The 27,787-nt window shown below is 41.8% G+C and overlaps 1 protein-coding gene across 1 annotated transcript; it reads left to right on the plus strand.

Annotated features, from left to right (window-relative positions):
* Positions 1–101: 101 nt before the first annotated feature.
* snx17 (sorting nexin 17) lies at positions 102–27,055 on the plus strand. The gene is made up of 15 exons (XM_086190152.1): positions 102–834; positions 6,586–6,660; positions 8,937–9,054; positions 10,864–10,928; positions 13,469–13,579; positions 14,780–14,870; positions 17,322–17,409; positions 21,125–21,194; positions 21,627–21,719; positions 21,954–22,157; positions 23,798–23,926; positions 24,004–24,081; positions 24,475–24,549; positions 25,054–25,095; positions 25,277–27,055. The coding sequence occupies exons 1-15, from the start codon at positions 775–777 to the stop codon at positions 25,394–25,396; spliced, it is 1,419 nt and encodes a 472-aa protein (XP_086046278.1). The 5' UTR covers positions 102–774; the 3' UTR covers positions 25,397–27,055.
* The last annotated feature ends 732 nt before the right edge of the window (positions 27,056–27,787 follow it).

Below are 27,787 nucleotides of genomic sequence, written 5' to 3' on the forward strand. Positions count from 1 at the left end.
CTGAGAAAAACGTTTGTGTTTTTATTAGCATTACCGATTCAATCATCCCCCTCCGCTGAAAATGAAATGGTTTGGACCAAGATTGTTCCAATGCTTCTTGTTAGTTCACTAGCAGCTAAACACACACTCGCTGACATGACCGCGGTGGAACGCTGGCTTTTTCTTCGTGTTCTACCAACTTAAACCTATACATGCTCCTTCGTCGAGTACAATTTTCTTCAGCAACTGTGGGAGACGGGAAAACAACAAACCCACTACAAGTACAACTGACCCCCCTCATATACCGAGAGGTTTACCAACGACTCTGCGACGCTGTGAGGTTCGCAGGAACCGACGGCACATTTTAGACGAATCTACATCTGGTTACGCAAATCGTATTTCCCTCAGTGGATGGCTATGAAACAATATTTTAAAAGTGGGTAAAAGAAAAAAACATTTCAACGCAAGCGGCGAAGGTTTAATTGCTCAATACTTGCTGCAACATGGCTGCTAAGGGGACGGCAGTTAAAAAAGTTTAACACTGACGTGGGAGAAGTTTTATGTGAATGCTAGTTTCATGAGTTGCTGGACCGACAGGAAAGTCATCAACAGGCTCCCTAGCTTAGCACCGCTTTCCCCGGACTTCAAACCAGCGGATGAACCGTGTGAATGCCTCCTCCTCCTCCTCTGTAGTCAACACCGACAGTCACTGCAGTGTGGAACCGTGTCTTCCTCTCCATCGTCGGCGTTGAACTACTTGACCGTCTGCCAGTGGGGCTGTGCTTCGAGCTAAAAATGCATTTTTCCATACCCGAAACGGAGGTTCGCTCGGGAGAAAATGGATCAACATATGTGGTGAGTTTTTTGTTGTTGTTGTTGTTGTTGTTTTGTTTTACCTGCTGGCTTCAGCTAGCCACAAGTCTGGCTAATGTCAATGCACCTTGAGTTTCTATTTACCAACTAGTCTGGGAAAAGGTGATCAAATAGCAGGTAGGTTGCCCAATAAAACAAGTCCTAGTTGAACCACAGAATTGCTATTTGTGTCATGTGTAATGAAGGTGTTGGCTTGAAGTGTTTTTTTCCCCAATCCTGACTGCATAAACAACTTAAATAAGAATAACTTGATGGCATTGAAAGTATCAGCGTGATAATAATCTGTGGATTTCACGATTTAACAGGACTTGCCATTGTTGACGGTAAAATGTTGGATTGTAATGGTGCGGCATAATTGCCTCATGTGGTCACGAAGTGTCATCCACTTGAGTGTGGTCCAAACTGGTTCCTCACACCTCAGGCACAACAAGTGTTGTTTGTAGCACCACGAATGGCTGTTGTGCGAATGTTGTCTTGACTGCCACTTTGGCAGCGATGAATTCTAGTCTTCAGAGTATCACTGATGGTTATCTGTTGTAATTGGGGTCAGTGTATGGATCCCTCACCCCACTCACCTTGTTGCTCTCACTATTACTCAGTTTGTAACCCTTTGCTCTCAAGTACCATGGTTTCATTTGTTTACTTTCTACTTGACCTCTGACATTATATGGATTGATCCACTTGAAGTGGAGTGGGGGAGGTGATGATTGTCCTTACCACTGACTGAAAACATTTACAACACACACTCATACATTGTTTGCAGATGGGGGTCAACAAGGTGCCAACTTGCATACACACATTCAGACAATGATGGTGAAGGCATCAAGAGCAATTAGGGGTTCTGCATCTTGCCCAAGGACACTTTGACATGGTCTCTGGAAGGGCTGATGATCGAACCAGTGACCATTCAATTGATTGACAGCCACTCCACCACCTAATCAGTGCTGTGCAGCAATTCAAATCCTGCTGTCAACAGCTTTAAATATATAACTTTAAGAAGAAAAGAAAACAGTAATTACTTTTCAGAAATGTTTTTTCAATATTGGTTTTTAAATTTTAATAATGTAATACTGTAATGTATATTTTAAAGGGTACCCACTACTACTTCACATAGTTTTTTGTAATTTTAATGCAAGTTTATGTTTGAGTTGCTCAAACACATTGTAATTTGTGTACATTTGTCTTTATAACCAAGCAAGTAGACTAATGATACAATTTAATTACATAGTAATATCGTACACAGGAATAACGATAGAAATTTTCCACCAACTCTTGCAACACTGCACTTGACCCTTACCCCCCCCCCCCCCCCCCCCATCAACTGATGTCTGAATGACCTTTTTTTTTTTGTTCCTCAAAATTTCTTGTGCTTGTAGCTGGTAGCAGTGGCCCGCTAACTGGACCTGTTCCCATGAAACCCACCGGAACTGCCACTGCCTCAATTGCGCGTGCAAGCAATTGACAGTATTTTAGCCTCTGCAGATATTTCACAACTTGTGATCATCAGTTTCAGACACACATCCGCTTTACTATTATGTCTCATTGTGTTTCAGAAGTACTGGCAAGCCAAGTAAGGCTTCTTCAGCATTTATATGAATGTGTCAACCGTTAGTGAACCAATCTGTGAATACGTGGTTTTGTTGCTAGGGAACAGCTTTGTGGTCAAGTTTATTCCCTGTCAGCCATGGAAAATGGTCTTAGATTCATTTAGAACACTAGGATGATGGTCACTGGAAAATGTGTCAGGTGCTTTTACAGAAGAAAGGAGCTACTTTACAATAACATCTGCAACATCTGAATTCCATGAGGCGTCACACTAGCCATAATGCTACGCACCTGTGCATGACTGTTTTCCATCCTGCTTCAGTGGAGAAATCTTGGAAGAGACTTACAAATGTCTGCCTTCAGTGTCTCCACCGTTAAGTTTTTCAAATGCTTTGGATGTGTTTAGATAAGTAGGGAACACCTGTGCTGGGATTTTGTATTTGAAATTGATCTAATATCCTTCAAGGCAACATGATTTTTTAGTATTCCTGACTCTCTGTCTGGTTTCTACCTGGCTGCACATAGTTTCAGCTTGTGGTGCAGTGAGAACTTAAAGGCCGGCTTGTCACTTCTCGACTGGCTGTCCTGTGACTGTCATTGTGACCTTCCGGTAACCAGCCGGCAGGAAGGGACTTTGCTTGATTATTATGCTGAGAGATGGGATATGTACCTTGGAACCAGTTGCCAAGAGAATGTGCTGAGTTTGCACAGGGCTTTTTGCGAATAACAAGGGCTGCAGTTTTTAAATATGGGGCTATTCTCTTGCAAGCAAGGACAAATCTTTATTTTGGAGTGCACACACTTCCTGTTGTCTACTAGACTTCTCCTCTCTGGTGTGTGACTGATTCAACAGTAACTGACGACGTCTTAGGATGAGGAACTGGAAGGAACAAGTTAATCTTTTTTTGTAGCATTGCGGATCATGGTTTGTCCCACACGTTATGTTAAAGTTGAATTCACTCACATCACGTGTGGGTGTAAAGCAGCAGCTGGTGAAAGGAGTAACGCCTACACACCCCGAACTAAAATTCTGTGAATGACCATTTTCGTTCTGAGGCCTTCATCAAACCACAAATGTTTATTCAAAGCCCTCGCCCCAGTTTGATCTCTATCAGGTGACTGGGAGTGAAACATTTAAATCAAGTTGTGTTTTTTGGAAAACCTCTAATGTCCCCCAGTTGAACTGCTAACAGTGTACAAAAACTGGGATAGTTTAGGTCCAATCAAGCAGAGCCACACATTCTGCATACTCTCTCTTCCTTCCTGCCTGCCTGGGTAAGGCCTACATACACATCATTCTGTTTATTCACTGGACTTGCTCCAAACATTTAAGCGCTCCTCTGCCCTCCCTAGATGTTTTAATACGTTGTGTTAGCCTGCAACGACATTTGCAACTACATGTAACTATGCAGGGGAAGAGTTGTTAGAACTCCTTTAATTGTTTTGACAGATGACCCCGCAATATAAATATTCCATGCGAGAGGAGCACTGACTGTTAAGGACAAATCAAATGGGAATTCTTCAGTGACTATCATGCAGGATGTGCTTCCTTGGCTCAGTGTACACGGCTGTACACAGGAGTAAATGTTAGTCAAAAACAAAATGAGTAAGTCACTATCATAGTGTTGAAGGTGAGTGATGTAGGACTGATTGTAATATTTTTATGCTGTATTACAGTAGAGTGCTGCAGGGATGGCATGATTTTGGAAGCCAATTTGGAAGTTCGCATTGCTGGAGTTTCATTCAATCAAAATTCAATGGGATGTTCACATTGGATTTTCTGTCATTGCAGAAAATAATCTCTGTGGCTAACAAAAGTTAATGACACTCGCACAATTTGTTCAAGATAATCGCCACAAATTAATACCACTTTTGTGTTGTGTTTTTTTTAAGCGTAAATGAAATCATTGGTTATAAAAAAATAATGTGCTGCGAAGGAATAGTCACACCTGCATGATGATTCTAGAGGTCACTGCAGCATACAGAAATGGTTTAGAGTGAGGAAATGAATGCATACGATGAGGTTATTGTTGAAAAAGGTCACCACAAACGATCACTTTCAATCTTGATTGAGCTGCTTAAGGCTGCTGATGCATTTCCACATGCTATCCTCAGCAGAGCGCCAAACATTCCTCTGATCATGAATGAGAATTTAACAAACCTTTTATAACCCTAGACTCTTCCACGTGTGTGTGTTTGTGTGTGTGTGTGTGTGTGGAGTAGGAAGAAAACAATCGTAGATGTATGGTCAATCATTACCCACACCTGCTACGTCTCATGAAAGAGCCCACGGTGATGTATGCATCTGTGTACATTTATTTATTTGTGTTTTCTCCTCTTTCTCCTGGTCTTTTGTTGAAAAGACATTTTAGAATGATTACGAGTTGTCACCGATGAGTAAAATGAAATAATTTCATTGTAATAGATTCTTCAGCTATATTAACTCACCCAATGTGCACTCTTTCTGCTTTGAGTTTTCTTGAATCATATCTGAATAATATAAATCAGGCACTTGATTGGGAGAAAGAAAATTATATTTGCCAAACTCTTAACAAATTACGTCAGCCAGCTGAATATGCGAAGATAGGTTTCATATTTTTTGAGCCGTTTTCTCAAGAAAAACAAAGTCATTTTTAGGATTCATTGTGACAGGCTTTGACTGTTGTTAGACTAGATTTGTGGCACTTTGTGAAAAACACTGCATTCTTTTAACAATTCAACTCTGCTTTTCTCCGAGCGTGACTCTATTTGGCCAAGCTCAAGGTATTTTCCTCTCCCGTAGGGTACAACTCAAGTATGACTCTGTTATTCTCGAGGTTCAGCACCTTTCTCAATACTTAATGGGGCATCTGATGTGAAAACTAGACATATTTTCCGCAACTGGTTCTAAACATGATGGTAAGCAGATATTTGGATTGCTGATTCCAAACGGCGGTTTTGTGGTGGCGTAACCAGCGATATCTGCTGTCAAAACAAACAGTGTCTTAGAGGAAGAATTAAAGATTGCTTGTGTGATTTCTTCTCCCTGTAGCTCTGCATAATGCAAGGAGCAACTGTTTTGATTGGAATCATGCAGCAGGGTCTGTTTCCCGCTCTCAACAAACAAGTGGTGTGTGATTCAAATTCATTCTTCACGTCAGAGCGGGAAACATTTGGTGAGGAGATCACATGGGATGGAGTTTGTTTTAAAGTGTCTTTGAGGGGTACAATAAGTAAAACTTGTCCTCAACCTACACGATTGTAAAACATTTGCGTCATTGCTTCACTGTCATCACTTGTGTTTTTGTTGTCTCAGCTGAGGTTCGACTGTCAGCATGATTATGCAATAACTGTCAGGCCGATTTTCATTAACATGGTTGAGGGATGGACTACACTCCCAAGGAAGCACGTTACATTTTTTGGCAGATTATACATTATGCCACCTGGTTGCAACAGGAAATCACATGTTCTTGTTCTTTTACACTTGTGATTTAATCCTTGTGGGTCGACCAAATCCATCTTAAATTTGGTCAGAAATGCATGAAGACCTTAATAATGAGTTGCAACTAGACTCCACATGATTAGATCCACAAATTGGTGATACGCCCAGCCTGCAGACAATTACACATTCAGTTTGTGTCATAGCATCACCTAGTTGTGACAGGAAGAAAGCCTGATGTAACAAATGTGACTTGAGTTACATCAGAATGATAGTGTTGTCTTCACATGATGTACAGCAACATCATGTATACTGAGTGGGTTCTCTCTAGCACCACCTTGTGGACGCTGGAAGTGAGATTTTTCACCACAGTGCTTGTGTTGTTCTGGTCCTTCCTGCAAAATGCAGACATGATCAGGTGTCAGCTCCCTCTCACTCAATGGAACCGCCACATACTTGGGAGTGCACAGGGTGCAAGGGCCGTCTTATCGCTGCTTACAGATCTAATAGGGCACAGGCACAGAAGTGCTTAAAGTTTGCCTTGTTGGAAGTACGCTCTCTCTGTGTGCTGTAAAATTTCAGCACTGACTGACTTTTTGCAGCAATTATTTGGAGTTATTGGGCTTCTATTTGAATAAAGCCTGTTTAACACGTATTAATGTTTCTCTTTAAATGTGTCCATTGACCAGCTAACTAGCATAATTGTTCTCTTCATCACGCGGGACCTTTCTCTCGCCTCACATTTTAATTGTTATCCCTCCCTCCCGCAGGCCTACAACATCCACGTCAATGGTGTGCTGCACTGTCGGGTACGCTACAGTCAACTTCTTGGACTCCACGAACAGGTGAGATAGAAGCTTGTTACAATTTACTCGCTGCTTTCAAGATGTGTCAGAACAGGATTGTGCAGCATGCACAGTGCACTGAACACCCTTTAAACGCCTCACTCAGTTTAACCTTTCAGCCGTCGCCATGTCATATTGTTGGTAGATGCTTTCCATCAGTCTGAATCATGCTTTTATTCTGCTACTCTTTCCAGAAGTGTTGCATGTAAATAGAGAGTATTGGTGGGTGTTGGTGACATTGAAGGAATGTTCCGTTCCTTTCTTGTCCTTCATCTAACTTGTTAGAAATTCTTGCCTGGTTTTAAGCTTTTTTGGGGGGGGGGGGGGGTCTCTAGCTCAGTAAAGCTTTAAACAGAGCTTAACTACTTAAACAAATAGCTGTTTAAGTAGTTATTAGTGCTATTTGTTTAGCATCTGTCTGTTTTTTCTATAGCCCGAAATTCACTCACTCGTGACAGTGCTTGATACTAGACTGCACTAGTTTTGGGCAGGTGTGTTTGGGCAAGCACATGAGGGGTACAGACTCAAATCGGCAAGTGTGTGAGGAGAACGGACTCCTCTCAACTGGAGTCCAAGCGTTGAAAACACAGGTTTTTTTTCCGAGCCGACTTCTTCCCAACCAAACTGTGGATCACCAGTATCCAATGAAAACAGAGGAGGTGGAAGATTATGCGCCATTATCGTGTGTTGCTTTTATCACTACCACCAAATCTGTTGCACCTAGCATTAGTTTACCTACCCTAGCCTCGGCTCCAGGATTTGATTCTCTCACCTCCAACTTTCTCTGCACTTCATAGTCTCTCTTCCACTCCTCCACAACTTTTCACGAGTGTTTTCCCCCCCCTATTTTTAGCTCTCTTAAGCTCTCTCCTCTGTGTTTGTTTACTCTGAAAACTCTTGTTTTTTGTGAGTGTTTTCATGAGCGTTTGGTGCTTTCAGCTAGAATGACAAGTCTATCATCATAGACCCCAGTTTTTCAGCAGTCGTAAAAAATTGGCTGAAGACATTCTGTAAATTAAAGCTCGTGTCATAATCTGTTAGGATTGTGAAAGTTGTCCCGTGGTGTTTCCTTTTTTTGTTGCTTGATTACCTGTGTGGTCTTTTGTATATGATGTGTGCACCACTGCATAAAGTCCACCTTTTACAAGTGGCCAGTCTCTGGTTTTCACACATTAATAAATAAGCAAGGAAGGGCCAAACTCTGTCCTCAAGTAAGTGTTACACAGCCTGACAGTTGCTGTTGCTTGGCAACAGGGTATGAGGAAGATACACTTGAATCTTAAAGCATCAACCCCACAGGGCTTCTTGTGGTGTACACATGCAGTTATTGCAGACACAATCTCAATGTTTATTGTGTTTTGTCTCATGTAGACATTTGTAACAAGGTCGTACTGCCAGATCCAAAGCTGGAACACAGGACAAAAGGGAGAGTCGCTTGAATAAAGCTCACATTTCTTTTAGATTTACAGGTTCCATATGTATCTCTGTACCTCTGCTGGATGGTTATGGGAGTTGGTGTGTGTGTGTGTGTGTGTGTGTGTGTGTGTGTGTAACAAGTGGCTCTATTGTACTAAATAATCATAAAGGGCAGAATGATGAGATCAAAATCATCCCTCTCCCTCACTGTGGTCATGCCATATGTTCAAGACGTGATTGTTTCTTGAATGAGGAATGACGTGCCAGTGAATAGTGTTAATGGTGTGTGTGTAATGTAAAGCTTTTGCCTGCAAAAACAAGCAGATGAAAACTGAAGCAGGATGGATGTGTTTTCAGACCTGCGAGGGCTCAGTATAATACTTCCACGGTTCAAAGCTAACAGCTCAGATGATAGCAAATTGGAAGAAATGAGTCAAGAAGCTGGAAGACAAAGTAAACTTGGAATGACTGGACATTCAGGCTTCCAGATGTGTGTGTGTGCGCGCACGTGTGTGTGTATGTGTGTGTGTGGGCGCACGTGTTACGCACGGAAACGCCATCAGCTAGTCATTTAACAGGGCTGAAAATAAACCTGTGATTCATCTCAAGCTGTATGAATGTAGCTAATAGAAAAATGACAGCACAACGCCAACAGACCGTCACTTTGTACCAAAGTTAATAGGGTTATTCATATTTCAAATGGATATATTTGGTTTCACAGATGTTTTATCGTGGAGAAAAAAAAAAACAGAATCTAGCAAACTTTTGATTTTATGGTCAAAGTAGAACAAAAACTATTGCATAGCCTTCTTCAGTGCAGATTAGCAACTTTAGCTCGACAACTTGTTTTGTTCTAACAGATAAAGAAAGAATATGGCAGCAACGTGGTGCCTGCCTTCCCTCCAAAGAAGATCTTCACACTGACTCCTGCTGAGGTTGAACAGCGACGGGAACAGCTGGAGAAATACATGCAGGCTGGTAAGTTATTCCTGCTGAATGGACTTACACAGATGGCTTGTGTTGCGTTTTACCTCATTTGTGTCGGAATTAAAATTCAAGCCGCAATGTGGTTGTTTTTGTCAGCACTTCAGCTGGAAATTGTATTGTTTCTCAGTTGCAGTGGTGCAAATATGTCTCCAACAATTTATTTTCCCTTTTTTATGTCTGGGGGGGATTTGTTTTTTCATGCTGTGAAAAGTGGGAGGGGTGAGGGGAGCAAAAATGGAGCCTTTGAAACAACATGTAACTTTGCTATCGTAACTCAATTTCCTTGAAATATTTGCCTCTCCAAAACAATTACAAGAATGAGTTGGTGTCTGCGGGGAGTCCAGCCTTACTCTGGTCTCTCCACGCCACATAAAGACAGAAGTGTTTCATTAATAATTGATGATTTGACCGCCGAGAGAGCCGGGACACCAAGCCAAAGCCTCATTAGACTCCACTGATATTCCGACACACCTTCTGGGGAAACTCCGGATTTCAGACCTGGCAGGTTTATGAAAGGTTTACGGGCCTTGACTTTCTCATGTTGCTCTGCCTCCCCTCCAGGAATGGATGCATTACTTCTCACAAAGACTTAATTCATTTGTTCTGTTTACAGCTAGCACTGTTTTTTGTTTTTTTTTTCCTAATTAAACATGCCTCATGATTGTTTTAAAAGATTTCTCTTCAAGTCTTATGATGTGTTGTTCAAGAACCCAAAAGGAGTCCCCCCCCCCCCCCCTCCAATTTTTGGAGGTTTGTTTGCATATTGCCCAAATTTGCGTAAACAGGTCGAGGGTTAACTTTCTGCAAATGAGAGTAAGTGGAATTGGCAACAATGGCGAGGGTTTGTTTTAATCCTCTCAGTACTGGCAGTTACAGCAGAACAAGGAAGCGTTGTTCAAGTGTGTATTTGCTCATACTCTGAGAGCATACGGACACAGAGTGTTCTTGGCTAGAAGTTTGCTCAGTTACATCATGGCTTTTACATAGTTATGGAAAATGAACTGCCACAAACTCTATCTTCTCTGACGTAGATGATTCTCAGAACTTTTGAAGTTTATGTCAAAGGGTTTAAAGACAATAATGCACAGACAGACACACACACACACGCACGCGCACACATGCTCATGTTTCAGTTACTCAGGATTGTAAAGCAGATCATTAAATGCTGATTGAAAACTGCGTCCATAACAGGAGTGAGTGGAAAGTCCTTAGTTAGCCTAAACGATGAGGAAACTGTAGTCTGTAATGATACTGGAGCCATTTTGACGTGTGGTTGCAGGGTAAACACAGGTGGCCCTGTTCCATTCATGTGTGCCAGGGACCTGGTATGGTGCATGCTGGGTCACTGGAATGGCTGAAGGGACCAGTGATTAATTTGTTTACCCTACAACAACATGATAAAGGACTGCTACACATAATAAGTTCGTGTAGTTTCAAAGTGGCTTATTTTCATGAAGTGTAATTTTCACGTTTTAGGGACAGTTTGGGTTTTTTGAAATGGGGTTGTACGAGGGTAGCACAAGGCTTTTTGCAGAGAAGCCGAGAACATGGGTTCTCTATAGGATTGGGTTCTGCAGAAAAATCCAAGTTCACCAAAAAAAAAAAAACAGAAACAACAAAACATAACCTATATAAAAATAAATGACACAAGTACACGATTCTCTATAAAAACATACTCTAGATGAAGATAAATCAAACAGGAATCTGTTGTCTAGTGTGACTAATTTTTGTTATCATTTTGCCATGTAGCCGTCTGTAAATTCCATCAATTCTGCTACTTTTCTTTTTTTTTCTGTTCAGTGCGCCAGGATCCCTTGCTCGGAACCAGCGAGATGTTCAACAGCTTCTTAAGAAAAGCACAGCAGGTTGGTTGTGTGTCATTTTGTAGTTACAATCTTGGCTTCTACTGTTGGGAAAACAAGCTAATGGGGGTGTAGTGATCATTGTACTGGGGAAGGCCTCCATTATTCCTCAGCAATGATTGGAAAGGAGCCCCCCTAAATCCTGTGGCTGGCAGTCTATAGGAGACTGCAACTCTCGCTGTGACTGCGAAGGTTGTAGGTCAGGGGAGCCCCCCCCAGTTCCTGTTTGCCTGGAGCCCCCAGAACACCTAGAGACGCCCCTGATTCCACTATTTAAATGGCAGTCCGTGGCAGAAAACAAAGCTTCAAGCAGTTTGGAAACTTCAGTGAGTCAGACGAGGAGCATCAAGCAAGCAAACGAAAGATATTTACTACGTCAATGACTAAATCACATTGAATAATCTCAATAATGACCAAAATAATTATGATTTTCGCTAAAAGTGCCCTATTATTAATCCTTCCTTACGTCCTCCTTGAGCCAAAAGACTGATGCAGTCATTATTTTTGGCAATGCGGTTGAGTCAGGTGGCTGTTTTCTTCGTGTGGCCGTCTGCGGCAGCACACACTCCTCTTTTTTTTAAGGCTGTGTCATCTGTGATTATAAGCTTGTGGGTTACATGTGCAAGCTTGTTTGGTTTGGATGTCGTGATGTGTGAAACGATTACGTCAAACATGAAAACTGAGAATAGAGCATCCTATTGCCAAATATAGTCAGACAGTTGAATTGTGTGTGTGTGTGTGTTAGAGAGAGATACTTTTGAACCATTATATCACCCACAGGTCAGCCACATTATGATTCATGTTATTAGATTTGCCAAAAAGTGCTCAGAGCAGGGCCAGAACTCCAGCAAATGTTGTGGTAGTGGAGGAGAACAGAACTGTTAGAAGGGATGGTTTGTTGATACTAGCGGTGATTTTGGACTGATGGAATTTCAATTAGGTATTCAGACCAGGTAGCAACTTTGATTTGTCATCATTCAAGCTGCGACCTGTGTAGCCAGGAGGGCTGTAAATCCAATAACCTTCATGGACAGATTCATCCATCTGTAGCCACGTCACACCACTCCTCATCCTCTCTGTCTCTCCTCCTCTTGTCTTTCTGTCTGCTTCTCCTCATCTTGTCATCCTCTCTGCTTCTCCTCCTGTTTTCCTCTCTGCGTCTCTTACCATCCTCCTCTCTGCCTCTCCTCCTCCTGTCTTTCTCTTTGCTTCTCCTCCTGTCATCCTCTCTGCCCCCCTTCTCTGTCTTCCTCCCTCTGCGTCTCCTGTCTTTCTCTGCTTCTCCACCCCCTCTGTCTTCTTTGCTGCTTCTGCTGTCTTCCTCTCTCTGCTTTTCCTCCCCTTGTCTTCTTTCTGCCTCTCCTCCTCCATCTGCTTTTCCTCATCTTCCTCCCTCTGTATCTCCTGTCTTCTCCCTGTCTTCTCCTCCAATCGTCTCTCTCTGCTTCACCTCTGCCTTTATCTCCCTACATCGCCTTCTCTCTCTTCCTCTTTGCATCTCCTCCCCTGTTATCATCTCTCCTCACCTACCCCTCTGTCTTCCTCTGCCTTTTCTCCTCTTCCTTCGTCTCTCCCCATCTGCGCTTCTGTCTTCCTCCCCCTCTTTCCTCCTCTCTCATGAGCCTGTTTCTTCATCCCTCCCCCCTCCTCCAAGTACCTTACGTACTGCGAGGACAGCAGGTGCAGAATAGAAAATGAGCTACCACCCGGTGCTATCATTTCATCTGCACCTTTCGTGGAGGGGATGTGCATGGAGACCCCCCGCTGAGGGAACAGCACAGATAAGAGATGATTTAGCAGAGGTGGTGAGAGGCTGTCTGGGGATACCAGAAGTTGAAGTTATTTAGTTTTTAAGATTTGCTATTTCTCATGGGCTCGGTCGCTATTATTTACAGCCGTAAAATATTCATAGGTTTTGGCTCTTCAGTTTCCTTCGCTGTTACTCATTTGATTTTGTGGATTTTTTTGCACTCCATCATTCTGTTTTGTGCAGTGAAGTCTTGAACAGAAGCACAGCGGCACAAATCAATGCAGCATTTCTAATTTAGCACAAAAATTGGAATTGGATTCTGCTTTTGTTAATGCATTAACAGCGAATTAGTACTTTGAAGTACATTTCCATTATGCATTTAATTGTAGTTTATTTATATCTGTTTAATCTGTCAACAATCCCCCATGTCTGTCTCACATGAAGACTCCATTTTGATATTGAGATGGAAATAATGATCGTCAGCTAGACTACTTATTTTAATATTCATCCATCTGTTTTAAACTAGAACATGCAACAGCTGTACTTGTTGGATGAACCACATGAGCTCAGCTGTCTTTTCAGTGTTAAAAGTTGATCAGACTCGTGTTATAAATGTGCGAAAGGAACTCCACTTCACTCCCCCCCATGTGATGCCATCATTAAACCAGCTTTGAAAGACATGTAATTCTTCTCCATCTTTGTTGTTGTGCCACTGGAATGCAGAGCTCACCATTCAAGTTAACCATGAAAGTGAGACTGTGTTCATGCTGGGGTTTTTTTGTCATTCCCACAGGAGACGCAGCAGATTCCAACAGAAGAGGTGGCTCTAGACATCTGCCTCTCCAACGGTCAGAAGGTCACAGTCAACATTCTGAGCTCGGATCAGACAGAGGACGTCCTCGATGTAAGTGTCGCAGTGCGTTTTGGCAAAGAAATCAGACATAGTTTTCACTCGTTTTCTCACAGTCCACAGTGATTTATCATTTAATTTGATATGAAACAGCCATACAATTTAATCTTTTGTATTGCAAAGACTGGATTAGATGATTCAGTATGACTGAAACTAATGTTGTTGGTCCGATCTTTGCTGCGGTTTAGTGGTCGGACACACTCCTCACTAAAATAACACTCGGATTGCATAATGAAGCCTTTGATTGGATAAATCAAAAAAATATGGACGGGAAAAAAATAAAACACAAATCATTGAACTTTACTTTGGAAAGACTTGTGTCAGTGAGAAATCTGGAATAAAAATAGTGGGCTCGTAATGTGACAAAAACCAAAGACTACGATTAGATTAATAATGAGATAAGAAAGCAAACACAGATAGATTTGACCCATTTCGACCCTTTTATGGGTCAGTTAGGGACAGCAAGTAAATCTTTTTATTGCATCCACCTTTGTTCTTGGCTGACCATAAAAACACGCATAACTCACAGCTGCTCACACTCTTACATGTTTCCTCATGGTTCCTTGGTTGTAAATCAAGCTAGTAAGAAGTCATGAAAAATTAGCTACAATTCTGCTCAGCAAAGCAAGTAAATAAATTCATCACATTTTGAATGTGTTTGCTTGATTATTTGTGTTGGGAATGCCTGATTTTTGGTGTTCAACAAATTAATTTTGAGCAATAATGGATACTGCTGGCTGTTTTCTTGTTTATTTTTTTAAATTTCTAATCAGAAAACGCTTTCGACCCCTAGTTTGCCTGAATAAGATGAACTAATTTTCCATTATCGCCTGCACAGCAAATCAAAACTTTCAGGAGCATAGTTTTCTATCCTTGCCAGAGCAGACGGTCACACTGACCTAGACGGAAAAATGCCAAACAACACAAGGTACAAACATCCTGAAAAAGTCACCGTCTAATCTTTCTTACACAAACACGTTTTGTCCAACATTGCGGCTTCTGATTGAGTCATGAAGCAAACATTGATTAGAATACAGGCTAGTTCACCAGTTAGCTTCAGCACTTTATACAACATGCAGAGGTGCTTACTAATACCACTTCATCCAAGATAAATGCCAATGTGGCCATTCTGCTATTGAATTGTAGTATGTGCCTACAAAATAAAACCTTCTGTCTTCTTTTCTGTGTTTGAAGACTGTTGCAACAAAACTCGATCTCCCAGAAGACCTTGTGGGTTACTTCAGTCTCTTCCTTGTCCGTGAAGGAGTGGATGGAGGTCTAACATGTAAGTCGAGCCACAGCACTATTACAGAGTGAGAAAAGTACGAGGAATGAGATTTTATTTCATTCTTTCAATTAAAGCAAGAAAATGATGTGTTTAAATATTTTAAAGAGAAGATAGATCTCGCAAGTTGATCCACCATTCATTACTGCTAAGTGGGATTTGCTTTGGAGTGTCCCCTTGACATTTATCTTTTAACAGTGACTTTGTAAATACCAGATAACCAATATTGTTAATTAAACTAAATGTGCAGTACACTTGGCATCACGATAAAGTTGTGAAAATATAAACTACTTTATCAAGTTCGCCAAGGGGACTCTCAGGAGACGAATCATGCAGAACTTTATGAACAGGAACTTTTTAACATTAAAACTTTGTGAAGATGCACCTCACGGATAGCCAAAGGGAGTTGCATACTGAGATGTCAGGCTCTTAATTTTAGATTTTTCTCTTTCTATTTTGCTCATTGAATTTTAAATTCCACTGTGGAAACAGTCCAACAGTTCAGTTAATCTTTATCACTATTTGGAGATGAACTGCAGTTTAATTAAAAGAAAGAGCTGGAGAACCTCACGAGAGCTGTATCTCATATCTGAGTTCCTACTGTGGTGTATCTGCTGGCTAAAAAGCATAATTAATTCATTTGGTGCTTGGAAGCTCAATCAGAGCCAAGCTCAGTGCGTTTGCATGCTCATGCAAAATAGGTATGCAGTGTTGGAGTGGTGTGAGTTTACACAAAAGGCTGTGTGTAATGTTCCCGAGTTGAGAATGTGCAGTGTCATTGTGGTCGAAGCTCTGCTGAAAGCGATTTTTCACCCAAAAAGTGTATTGCTTCACAAATAGGTGCCCGGAGCTCACAAGTGCCCTCCTGTATCACTTGTTTGTGACTTGTTTGAATGCAGAAAGAGCTGGTCACATATATAGAAGCTAGAAGCTAATGGAGCCACATTACCCACTAGCAAAAAAAAAAAGAGCAAAACTCCTCTTACACTATCTTAATCTTTTTTTCCGGTACATTCCATGTCGTTTTTATCCAGCTGTATGCTCATAAACCCACATAAACTTGTTTTTTTTTTAGCTAAAAATAAACCGTACCTCTTTGGTAAAGCACTGTGGCGTTTGCAACTGGCTGGTGATTTCAGGTGAACTGATTCCCTTGGTAGCGCAGCTCAAAAGTGCATGTTTTTAGCTCAAACCAAAGTGTTTCTGGATTACTGAACATATGTGCTGTTAGCCTCAAGCTAAATGTAAGGTACGTGGCTGGCTCTTTCTGCATTCTTGAGTCACAAAGAAGTGATGCAACTGTGAGTACTTGAAAGGTAGAAAAAACTTGCTCTGATAAAGTATTGTTTGTCCATTCGGGACATGAACACATAAAATACTTAGAAATAGTTTTGGGTGGAAGCAAATGTCATTGTTTGTGCTGCCCAGTGCCAATGGAGGTTCCATAACTGGAAAATTAGTAATTTTCCAATGATTGACATTCTGTATGTTTGTTTTCCCATCTACTGTGTATTTAGTATATTTGAAGAATATTTGGCCATTTCCTTATTTCCAACATGTGTTAGCAGTTTTTTAAAAGTCAACATACAGGTGCAGGACTACATAGAATAGCACACAAGTAATATCTGAGGGCATGAAACTTTCCAATATTGACATGTTTCATTTTTCCGATCTAATTCTTTTCCATCGCAGTCCTGCCAGGTCCAATCCCTCCTCAGTCCCAGAGGTTCTCTTTACTCTGTCGTCCACCTGCCAAATACTTCCCCCTCTCCTCATGCCAAATCAGTACTCAGATGAAAATATTCTCCAAGACAGACTTCGAGGAATCTGTAAATATTTAAAGCAAGATGTATGTTTTTGGCACGCTTAAATCTAAGCAGAATCAAAGATAATGACTTTGTGATAAAATACGGCTATCAGAATAAATTCAGCTCAGCGGGCCTCAGATGAAACAGAACTGGTGGGAGTATTGACATAAGTGGATGGCTCGATGGATTCAGTTCCTCTCTGACAGGCAGTGTGTTTTTCAGAAGTCTGTGTGTAAATCAATATGCTGTAAAATATTCAAATATGTCAAGAAGCGTGGTTTGAATTAATAGTGCTGGGCTTCTTAGCTGCTTGCCAAAATTTAGAACCTCTGAAGAATGTTTCCAAAATGTTTTAAGGGTTCAGTTTTTATCTGTTCTTTATTTCTGCAGAGATGTCCAACATCAAAGTGCCCAGCATGGTTTTCGGCTCGCTTTTACACACCATCTCATGAAGGAATTTTACAAAGCTTGTAGCTAATATTTTACTAACGAATACCCATGCACATACAGCTGTTTAGCCTGCTTGGTTCTGGAGTTCTCCTGTTCCTCATTGTTTGTTGTTACCATCATTATCCAGATTGCTTTGGGACTTTACTGTACTGCAGCGCTTGTTCCTCATCACCTCCCTCTGTTTCTCTCTCAGTTGTGCGGAAGCTGCAGGAATTTGAGCTGCCTTATGTATCCATCACCAGCCTACGGAGCTCTGAATTTCACATACTCCTACGAAAAAGGTACTAACCACATTCCAATTTCATCACGTTCCTCCCCAGAAACTCTCATCCACATGTTATTATAGCTCTCATTCAGTTCCCTGGGTATCTGTGTAGGATTACATGGCTCAGATATTTCTGTTTGAGTGTGGAAATGTTAATCTGGCATGGTAATTTAGTTCACTCACCCTGCTAGAAATTCTGCTTTGAAGGTGTTCCCGTAACTGCGAATGTTCTTAATTTGTCTGAACAGCTTAACTGCAGCCTGCCTATCTGACTTCACCATCTCCTACAAAGTTAATTTGACTGGTGACTAAAGTTAAATGTACTTTTATGGAATCGTTTCCACATTGACTAAGATTTTTAAAACAGAATGGGGCGTAAAAGTGGATTATGAATCAGATATTTCTGTCTTTCGGAAATTCAGAGCTTGAGTTTTAGGCTCCGAGTCTGGTCTCATGCGATATTACGAGAGCTGATTTGATTATTTTCAACCCCAACAGTGTAGCAGGTATGTTTAGGTAACATCAAACCTGGTTAGCAAGCTAGCTCTTTGATTAGCTGTTTGTAGCGTAGCTAATCATAAGATGTATTTTTGAGTGAAGGTATTAAATGAAGTGTAAAGTGAATGACACAGCTGCACACACTAACTAGTTAATGTCATATGCTGCAGAACTTACTGGGCTGGATATCTTGACAGAGAAAAAAAGAATCTTAATGTAACAGATACTCATTTAACTAAATGTCTGGCTAATTGAGCGGTCTGACTAAGTAACGTGACAACTTTGTTATTTATGACATTTAACAGCTGTGGCTCTCCTCCACTTTCCCTACAAAACCAGACGAGCCCAAATCGAGCTGTAGGCAGTTCAATCCAGCAACGACTGGAGTTATCATGACCAGACAGTTGGTGGGCTAGACTGATTTCCCAGAAAAAAGTCCGACAGCCATGAATGTGATGTTGCCGCAAAAAAATGCAGATTAATCTTTTTACATGATGACTTCCCTACCCAGCTAAATATATCATCTTGCATTTTTAAATCAAAATGGCAATTGCAGCAACAACCAGTCAAATTCAGCCAACCTCTCTGTGCCTTTATCTGCTCAGACTGCTGCTAACCAGAATGAACTTGTCAGAAGTGACTCAGCTTGAAAAGTAGATGGCAAAAGCTGCATGTCAGAGACCGAGTCCTCACAAGTTGATCCATGTAGACCCGGAAATGAAGAAACATTGATTTTCTTGTGTTGCACAGTAGCTATTCAGCGCAGTTGATATTCAAATGAAGTCAATACTTGTTCCACTCCTGTTTCTGTGGATGTTATTAATGGGAAAAACATACCTTGGGAGGAGTTGAAAGCAAGTCAGCCTTTCATACTTTTATAACTCGTCCTCAACGCTCAGTGACAGCATAATAGCTTCATTTTCAGGTTAGACCTCATCTTCTAAGACATAACTGAGCTTGTTTGAGTGCATTGAGGGTCGACCTTGGAAATTCCCAAAAGTCGAATCCCCGTAACTCCCAGCAAAGGTAGAGCATCACATTCCACAAGAGGCCATTTTCTTCTTTTGTTTGCATTTTTTACTGGATGTCTACAAGCGTGTGTTTCCCACAAGCAAAGAATTTATCTGAAGGTGGTAAACAGTGGGTGGCGAAGGGTTAAGGCTCGTTGCTGCAGTGAAACAACCATCTGTCATGAGGTGTGTGTCACAAAAAAATCTTCCTGCGAAGGAACCATATGCCTGGATGGGAAAGCCATTTAATTCCTCTACATGGAAAAGTTTGTGACTGCCCCCCCACCCCCAATCAACTTAACCTTTCTTACTTCCTGGTGTGTCTGTTCCTTCGTCACACTCCCTCATGCTGACTGAGGTGCACAGGATGTTTACTTTCTCTCTGCCTCAAGGAAAGTCTTAGTCCTCCTGACCTAGTTTCACTGTGGTTGTAGAACAGCGAGGGAAAGAATAAATGTGGACCTAACAAATGGAGGTGGAGGAGGAAGAACAGACCCCCTGTGTGTGTGTGTGTGTGTGTGTGCGCGTGTGTGTGTGTGCGTGCGAGAGAGAGAGAGAGAGACGGAGAAAATGAGAGATCAAGGGGAGGATCTGGTTCAAACCGATCAAAAAGGTCTTTACAGCTAAAATGCTCATATAAAATCCTAATTATTTAGTCAGGGTTTTAAGGTCACACACACATACACACACACACACACACACACACACACACTCACCAACTAAGTCGATGCACCCTGATTAAACAAATGCAGTATAACACAGCATTCAGATTTGTAGCCAATCTGTATTTTAATGGTTATTTTGGAGGCTGCAATTTGTGGTGCTGCTGAGCTACCGAGAGGTGATCTAATAGCCTAATTCTTATAACTTCTCAATAACCCAGCACAGCTAGAAAGAACAACCAAACAGTACAGTCCTCATGAAGACAGGAGTTTATAGCAGGGCTGTTTTTATTATTACTGCATTAGTTTTAATAGTACCTAATGCTGTATGGCTGTCAGGGTCTGAAATTAACACTCACCAAATATGGGTTGATATTTGTGTTCAGCGTGTGAATCTCAGAGGAGAAAATATTGCTAACTTGTAAATTCATTACAAATATTGCTAATTGTTGAAATGAATGCGAAGTAAAAAAAAAATCATTAGTGGAGAGCTGTTGACGTAATGAAGTGCTCAGCAAGTGCGGTTGAGCTATTCTCATGAGCGTAAAGGGAATGCGTATAAAACGTCTGAGTAATGAGTAAAGTAGTTCCTTCTCCCTTGTTGCCAGACACTTCACATCTGCCTCAACAATGTCTCCATCCACTAACAGTCTCGGTATCTGACAGTTACAGCATGTTAAATGTCACGCTTCTAGTTAAGGGGTGAGAGTTTTGACAGCGAACGGAGGATAAAAAAATTCACAGCTCTAATCACACAGTATCATTTTTTTCTGAGGAGCCTCTGTCTTTTGAGTTTTTTAAAATCAGATTTTATACACAGTATTTTCTGAATCCTTTCATTGTAAAGTCGTGACAAATAAGAAGACACAAATTTTCTTGTTCTTTCTTTCTTTCTTTTTCTTTTTTTTGTAAACCTCACACCCTACTGCACTCGTACGAGCCTTTTCCTACCTGAGCGGTGTCATTTAAGCTGTTCGGAGCCATGGTTGTGTCTAACCATCCGGCTGGCCTGCTCACTAGTTTTTGAGGCGTGTCATCGATAGAGGGAGGTCAAAAGAGCGCCGTCTCTGCTGCGCCTACATTTAGACTGGAGCTGTAGTTAGTAGATTGGCTCACACACTGTCGGGTGTGACATGCAGCATGGTCATGTGTTCATCACCGGTGGGCATCATCAGCAAGGAGGAGCTGGTGACGCATCAGCACGGTTCACAACAACAACAACAACAACAAAAAGTATTTTTGGTTCAGAACCTGATTTTTTTTTTTTTTTTTTTTTGGCACCAAACCTGATCAGCAGCACCAGCTTCCAGTCCAGCTGCAGTGCTGCCTGCAGGTCCGTCTGCTGCCTCTTTATCTGCTCTAACAGACATCAGCCTGCACAGCTAATAATCCTCAAGTTGAACACTTGCGTCACCGTCTTGCTCATCCCCCACATTATTTGAAATTTAGTTGACGTCTGTTAAATGACAGAAATGGGTTCATTCACCTGCATATTTGATGTTGTCATTGTTTTTGTTTTTTTAAGCCGCTACAGGGCAGTTTGTGCCTTCTCTGTCCGCAGCTACTGGGACATGGTGTACGACAGTGACGTTATGGAGAACAGAGTTGGCCTGAACTTGCTATATGCCCAGGTAAGACTTCTGCCCCAGATAAGTACACGTGAGCCTCAACGGTGATCATTACAATGAATCAGCGAGTGTTTTGTCATGTTCATCAAGAAAACACAGCTTTTGTCCACCGTCAGCATCCCTCCATTGTCCAATAGTAATGTTAGGATGGGGTTTTTGCACCACATTGAATCCTGCACTCTTTGTATTCTCCCATGCTGATTCATCTGTTCTGTTCAGCATTTTTTTTTTTTTAGGCTGCCAGTTTGATTAAAATCAGCAGCAGAGAGGAGCTTTAAAGGGGAAAAAAATAAATAGTTTGCAGTTGATTGTGCATCTTCCCATGTTAATTGCTTTTCTATCCTGCACTTTTCACATGAAAGGAGTGAGTTCTCTCCCGCATTTGTTCTTCTGTGCTGAAAGAGGAAACTTCATTTCTCGTTCTTGCTTCACCAGACAGTGTCTGACATTGAGCGAGGCTGGATTATCGTCAACAAAGACCAGCACAGGCAGCTCAAATCACTGCAAGAGAAAGGCTCCAAGAAAGAAGTAAGCAAGGGCATTTCTTCTAGATTGTTCTGCTTTTTGTATGCGGCTGATGTGAGGAAATGTCTTTGTCCAGCCCAGAGTGATCACAGCACATTCTTCTATCCAATTAGCCTAGTTTTTCTCCACGATATGAATTTTTAATCACACCGATCCATTAAAAAAATTCTTTCTCAAGGGACTTGGAGATCATTTTTAGTCATCTATTATTGTTTTTTTTGTCATGCTTTCTTTCAGTTCATCCATCTAGGCCAGACACTTAAATATTATGGCTACATCAAGTTTGACCCGTGTATCACTGATTTCCCTGAGAAGGGCTGCCAAGTCATCGTCGGCGCTGGCAACAACGAGCTCAACTTCCACGTCAAGCTCCCTAACGAACAGATGAAGGAGGGAAGCTTCAAGGTCACACGCATGAGGTGTTGGCGAGTCACGTCTTCTGTAAGTGGTGTGTGTGTGTGCGTCTGTCTCAAGCAGCCTTTTTACCTCTGAAGCTTGGTAATAATCCAATTGGAATCCCTCTACAGAGGCTATAAGCTGGGACACGGTATCCAGACATTGTTTACACACCTCATCTCCCCACTGCACCAGAAACAAATCACTTGAGTCTTTCTGTGCATTAGGCTCTCCTCCTACTGCTTGTGTAAAGTGCTGACCTCCACACCGTCTTCATTACTTCGTTGCATCGTAGTCACCCAAACACGCCGCAGCCCACACAGGAGCAGCGCTGGATCAGTCCTCCAACCGCACACATAGAGCAGCGTCCTCCACTTCAACTAATAGTTGTCAATTGCCGATGAGGGAGTCTTGACTGCTGGATCCCAACGGGTCTGCCTCTGACGCATTCCAGCTCCGACGCAGCTGCTGGGGCTGATCCCACTCACTCTGGAGCGTCAGTCAGATTCCATCAGACGCGCCACAGCACAGGCTCTCTGCTGTTCACTAAGGTTTTAGATTTTAAGTCCAAAGACGGAATGAAAACCTCCCGTTGATTTCACCCAGTGTCAGAATCAGTTTGAATGATAAAACACTACACAGGCCAACTGTCAGTGAACAGGAACATCTTGGAACATCGTGGAAAATGGCTTAGAACAGCAGCAGGTGCGGTTGTAGTTGGGTTATTAAAGCGAATGTTTGGACGATGAATTTTTACGGACGCGGGAGCTTATTTAGAGCCTGTTCACTCTTGGTTTTAAAATGCGTATTTGCCATCCAATCAGAATTGAACTTTTTCAAATACAGTATAAAGGCTAATGTGTCCTGATGCATACCCGAAAAGGACACAACAGGACAACTTGTTTTCGGACAGGACATGGTGGTTGCTTAGTTACTAGTTAAGTGGTGGTTAAGTTGTTGTTGTTTTTTTGTGAAATCCTGCTAACAGTCAAAACTCCGCATGGAGGAAGTGGAAGCAGCTCCCGGGCTGACCCATCTGCCGTCCAGCAGGGCGATTAATTCCTGAACTCATTCTCAGAGGTCAAAGTCATTTTGATGAATCTTTTCCTTTCAGAGGGACTTTTTTCAAATCTGCTCATTTGGTGCAGTGCAACGCCCATTAGCCACATCTCAAATTACATCAGGAAGAACGTGTGTAAACAGTTGAGCGTGCATTTCTATGGCATGCCTTTGTTTTTGGTCATGTTTTAAGAGAGGAAATAGGGGGCAGAGGAAATCGTCTGGCGAGCACATAAATGAGGTCCTGTCTCCAGGGAGTTCGGTGTCTTTACGAGCTTTAGGAATGTTTGCAGCTTTTGAAACAGTGTTTGTATGTATTCTCTGCTCCGGCGTTCATCTGAGCTGCTGGTCAGTTTTGACGCGGCAGCCAAAGAACGAGCGTGTGACTGTGAGAATGTGATCAAGCTGCTGCGGTGGACCTCCATCCATTGACAGAAGAGAATATCCAGCTCATCCTCCACTGAAGAACACAAGCCAGATGTTGGTTTAGATGCAAGAAGACAAACGGTCAAGACCAAATGTTCCGGTCTGCATTCGAGAGGAGACATTCCACAGTGAAGCTGCATCATAGTTCATGACTTCTCTTCCTGTGGTCACTTTTTTTTTTTTTAAATCTGATATTGCAGCAAGTTCCAATAGCAAATGGCACAACTAATCCCTGCAGCTCGGCCAAATGTGAGGTCAAACTGGAGCTGGCCTTCGAGTACCTGATGAGTAAGGACCGCCTCCGGTGGGTCACCATCACCAGTCAGCAGGTGAGCCTTGGGCGCCACATTCAACAACACACTCATCACTTCCAAAAACATGACCGAGTCTGATTCTGGCATTTCAGGCTATCATGATGAGCATCTGCCTCCAGTCGATGGTGGATGAATTAATGGTGAAGAAGTCAGGCGGCAGCATCAAAAAGGTTTGTGACGAAGAAAAGGAATTGTTGCTCCCTACATATGGATGCCATTTTATCATGTGCCAAGGTACATCACAGCATTTTAGGATTTTCTACAACTGTTTTTGGTTATTATGGAGACAGTAGTTATTGATATAAGGACATCTGAGCACATGGAAATCTAAAGCAGGTAATTATGTAGAGGATTTTCTGCTCATAATTACCTTCATCAAGCCTTCGCCTGCTCCTCTTGGTTTGTTTCTCCACGTGTTTGCAGGTTTAGACAAAAAACTACCAGGCACAGAGCGAGGAGGACCTTATTAAATACATTTAACACAGCATGACACAGCATTTTTGATGCTGCTGTGCTCTTAAGAGTTTCTCTCCAGTTATTTTTACTTGTCTGTCTCCTTTTAGATGCTGAGGAAACGACACAACGGCTCCATGCACCGGCCAGACTGTCAGCAAGCTGTGAAATCTCCCCCCCTACTGGTGAGAAACGGGACACTGCACCGCAGGTTCTCAACCTTTTCAACAGGCGAGGGCCCATTTAAAAAAAACAACAAAAACAAAACAACAGAAAGTTATGACCAGTTTAGTTTGATTAATCTTTTTTATTCAAATAAGATATTTGAAATATGTTAATGAAATCCATCGTGAGCGCCCCCCCAGCATTAAATAAATGACAAAAAATCTTCAAGGGCTTTCCAAATTGGATTTTTAAAATTCTAATCATTTTAGTATTCATCAACTTTCTGTGGTTGAAATGTATACTCTCAGTTCTTTTGTCAGGCTAAGGTTCTACTGTAATAAAAGAAGAACGTCCTTGCAAAAAGTGAATTTCAACTTGAAAAGCAGTTTTGCGGCCCGTTAGTGGACACTCACAGCTCACCTGTGGGCCTCGGCCCAGTGGTTGAGAAACAATGCATTCTACCAGGATTCTTCACTGATGTCGGGTGAAGCACATCTAACTGTTGGTGGTTGATTCGTCTGCAGGACTCTCCTGATCCCAGCCGGGAACAAATGGTCAAACTATCTGTGAGTACATGTGATGAAGATGTAAGATAATGAAGAAGCAGCTGAATGATGTAGTTTGATCAGGAACTGATTGATTGATTGATTGATTGATTGATTCTTAAGTGACCACACAGCCAGGCTGGTGGAATTCACATAATCAACCATGGGCTGTGTTAAATAGACTGTTACTTCTTCCGTTCAGACAAAGCTGAGCTCCGTGTCCCTGCGAGGAATCAGCGCCTCGAACTCGGCAAACGACATCAGCGGCAATGATTTCCACGGCAACTACGCTTTCGAGGGTATTGGCGATGATGACCTGTAACCTGTGACTCCCTCCCTCCTCTTTCTCTCTCTCTCACTCCTGTCCCCATCATTCCACTGTCAACAAGCGAAGATCATGAGCCGAGTGGAACACGCAGACGTCTGATTGTGCACGACTGTAGCATCCCCGTGGAGAAATGGCTGCCTTATCGCTGCTCTCGTTCACCGCGTCCTTTTCTTTCAGTCTCTCATCTTGATTTGCCGCCGTTCCAATCATCTTATCTAACTTGCAGCATTAATGACATGTAACACTACATGTATTCCAATATGGACGCTTCCTGTCTCCTTTTTCCATTCACGTTGATTTCAGTGGCACTAGGTGGGACGTTCTCTAATGCAGTTATATTCTTAAGGTACAAAGTTAAATTAATATATTATAAACAAAACGCATGAAGAAATCCTGGATTCTTCCTGTTACGGCTGCATGTACTTTTCCAACCACAGAGCCAAATGTTTAGATGGACCGGCACTAGTGATCACACTGCTGGAGGCAACATGAACAACACTTCCTTTGTCTTTGGTGCCAATTCTAAAGAAATCCTCAATTCCTGCACGCATGAATCACATTTGTATCAGTGTTATTAGTGCAGGAACTGACTTTTTTGTTTCTTTAGAATCGGGCAGAACTGGACTTGGAGAGTTCTGGATGTGACGAGAATGTGCTGAAATTGATCTCAGTCGAACGATTAATATACAGAGCTCAGAAATGTGCGTGATAAATGTTTGGCTTGGCTATATACCAAAATATCATGTTTTTCTACTGTTAGCCAGTCATGCTCGAAATGTGCCAAGTCCGTAAATCTTGTCAGCATAAAGCCTTCAGAGTTAGTCTGACGCCTTAACTTTTGTGGGGTTAACTTGTCATTCAACATGCTTGAAACTTTAAGAAACTTTAAGGAACTTAAAGGAACTCTTTTTTTTTTTTTTTCTTTAAGGAAAAGCACTTAATTACTGTGTTCTGCAGAACCAGACAAGAGGATAGATACCCTTCTCTCCTGTGTGTCTACAATAGAGAGCTAAAAAAATGTGCAGACCGCTAATTAGCTTAGCACAATGAATGATCGAGGATGGGAAGTGTTGGCATCAAAAGTAATTAGGTAGTTAAAATTTGTCATCATCCACTTGTGCAAAGTCAGTCATGATTAGTAGCAAAAGTCACTCTTCTTAATTTCAGCTTTTGTTTAAATTTACCAGGAAAACGGTTCCAAACGTGTTTTCATTCAAAAATGACAACATTAGGAATGATTCCATTGCAGATATTATTCACAATCTGTGTTGTATTAATGCAGAGAGAGGGTGTTTTGGAGAAAAGTGTTCGATGACTTTTGTCAAAGATGTGCTGACACCTCTCATCCACTACCATTCATCACGCTAAGCTAACTAGCCTGTCTGTGGGTCTCAGCTCCCTCACGCACGCACAAAGGAGAGATGGATATCGATCTCCTTGTTAGGTTCAAGGGAAAACAGCAAATAAGCAAATTTTCCAAAACGGCAGGTTTGTTCTTCAAAGTCAAAATCAGCGCAGAATCTTGCAGAGCTTGAGAGGTGGTTGATTTGGCCGGGCTGCTTGCACTTGCTGAACCCATCACTTTGCACAGTATTACAGAAGAAGATGAATGTTCAAGCATGACTTAAAACATTGTGTGGAGACATTTCTGCGGCGGGGGGGGGGGGGGGGGGGGGGGTCGTGTGTGTGTGTGTGTGTGGGGGGGGGGGTGGTTGGGGTGGTTGAGGGGCTTTGTAAATCCATCTATGATTTTTAGCCAATTTTTAAAGGTTTCTCATAAATGCCAAATTATAGTTTACTAAAGCATTTTGCACAAAAAAACCCATAAGAATTATGTCACTTTTTATATTATGTACATGCAATTTTAAGTATTCTGAACAATTACTAATATCATCAATAGCTTATTGTAATCAAATAGATTAAATGTAATCTAAGATGTATAGAACAAAACTTTAAATGGACTAACATTTATCATTGTTTACATAATGTTTAGGGGACATTTTTAGTCAAAAATGGAAAGTGTTTACAAACTTTGCAACTGATTCTCTTCTTGTGTAGTGATTGGAAGCATTGGGTTGGTTGTAATTTGTACATACATTGTTGTGCCAATCATCTCAGAGGATTTAGCCGATAAGGTGCTTCGGGGAATGTGATCACGATCGCTGAACAAAGTTCATGAATTGCAGGCAAGAAAATGAACATATCCCGCTGTTTTGTAAGACATGTCATTCCATTTGCTGTTAGCTTAAATTATTTCTTTAAAAAACAAAAACAAAAAAAAGAAGCAGCAGCAGCTGCATCTCAGTGTTTTGAAGCCTCTTGATGTAAAAGTGAACCGATCAACAGCTTTACTCTCGGTGGCAGCAGAAATGTTCTCGTCATAGC

This window comes from Aulostomus chinensis, chromosome 20 (assembly GCF_037954235.1).
Source record: "Aulostomus chinensis isolate RoL2024-O1b breed Wild chromosome 20, RoL_Achi_v1.0, whole genome shotgun sequence".
Lineage (NCBI taxonomy): Eukaryota > Metazoa > Chordata > Actinopteri > Syngnathiformes > Aulostomidae > Aulostomus > Aulostomus chinensis.

Excerpts from the sequence above, each read along its gene's own strand:
- snx17 (XM_086190152.1), top strand. The coding sequence starts at position 775 with ATGCATTTTTCCATACCCGAAACGGAGGTTCGCTCGGGAGAAAATGGA. Across the intron at positions 21,195-21,626 it reads TGAACTTGCTATATGCCCAG|ACAGTGTCTGACATTGAGCG; the intron begins GTAAGACTTCTG and ends TTGCTTCACCAG. Across the intron at positions 22,158-23,797 it reads GTTGGCGAGTCACGTCTTCT|CAAGTTCCAATAGCAAATGG; the intron begins GTAAGTGGTGTG and ends CTGATATTGCAG.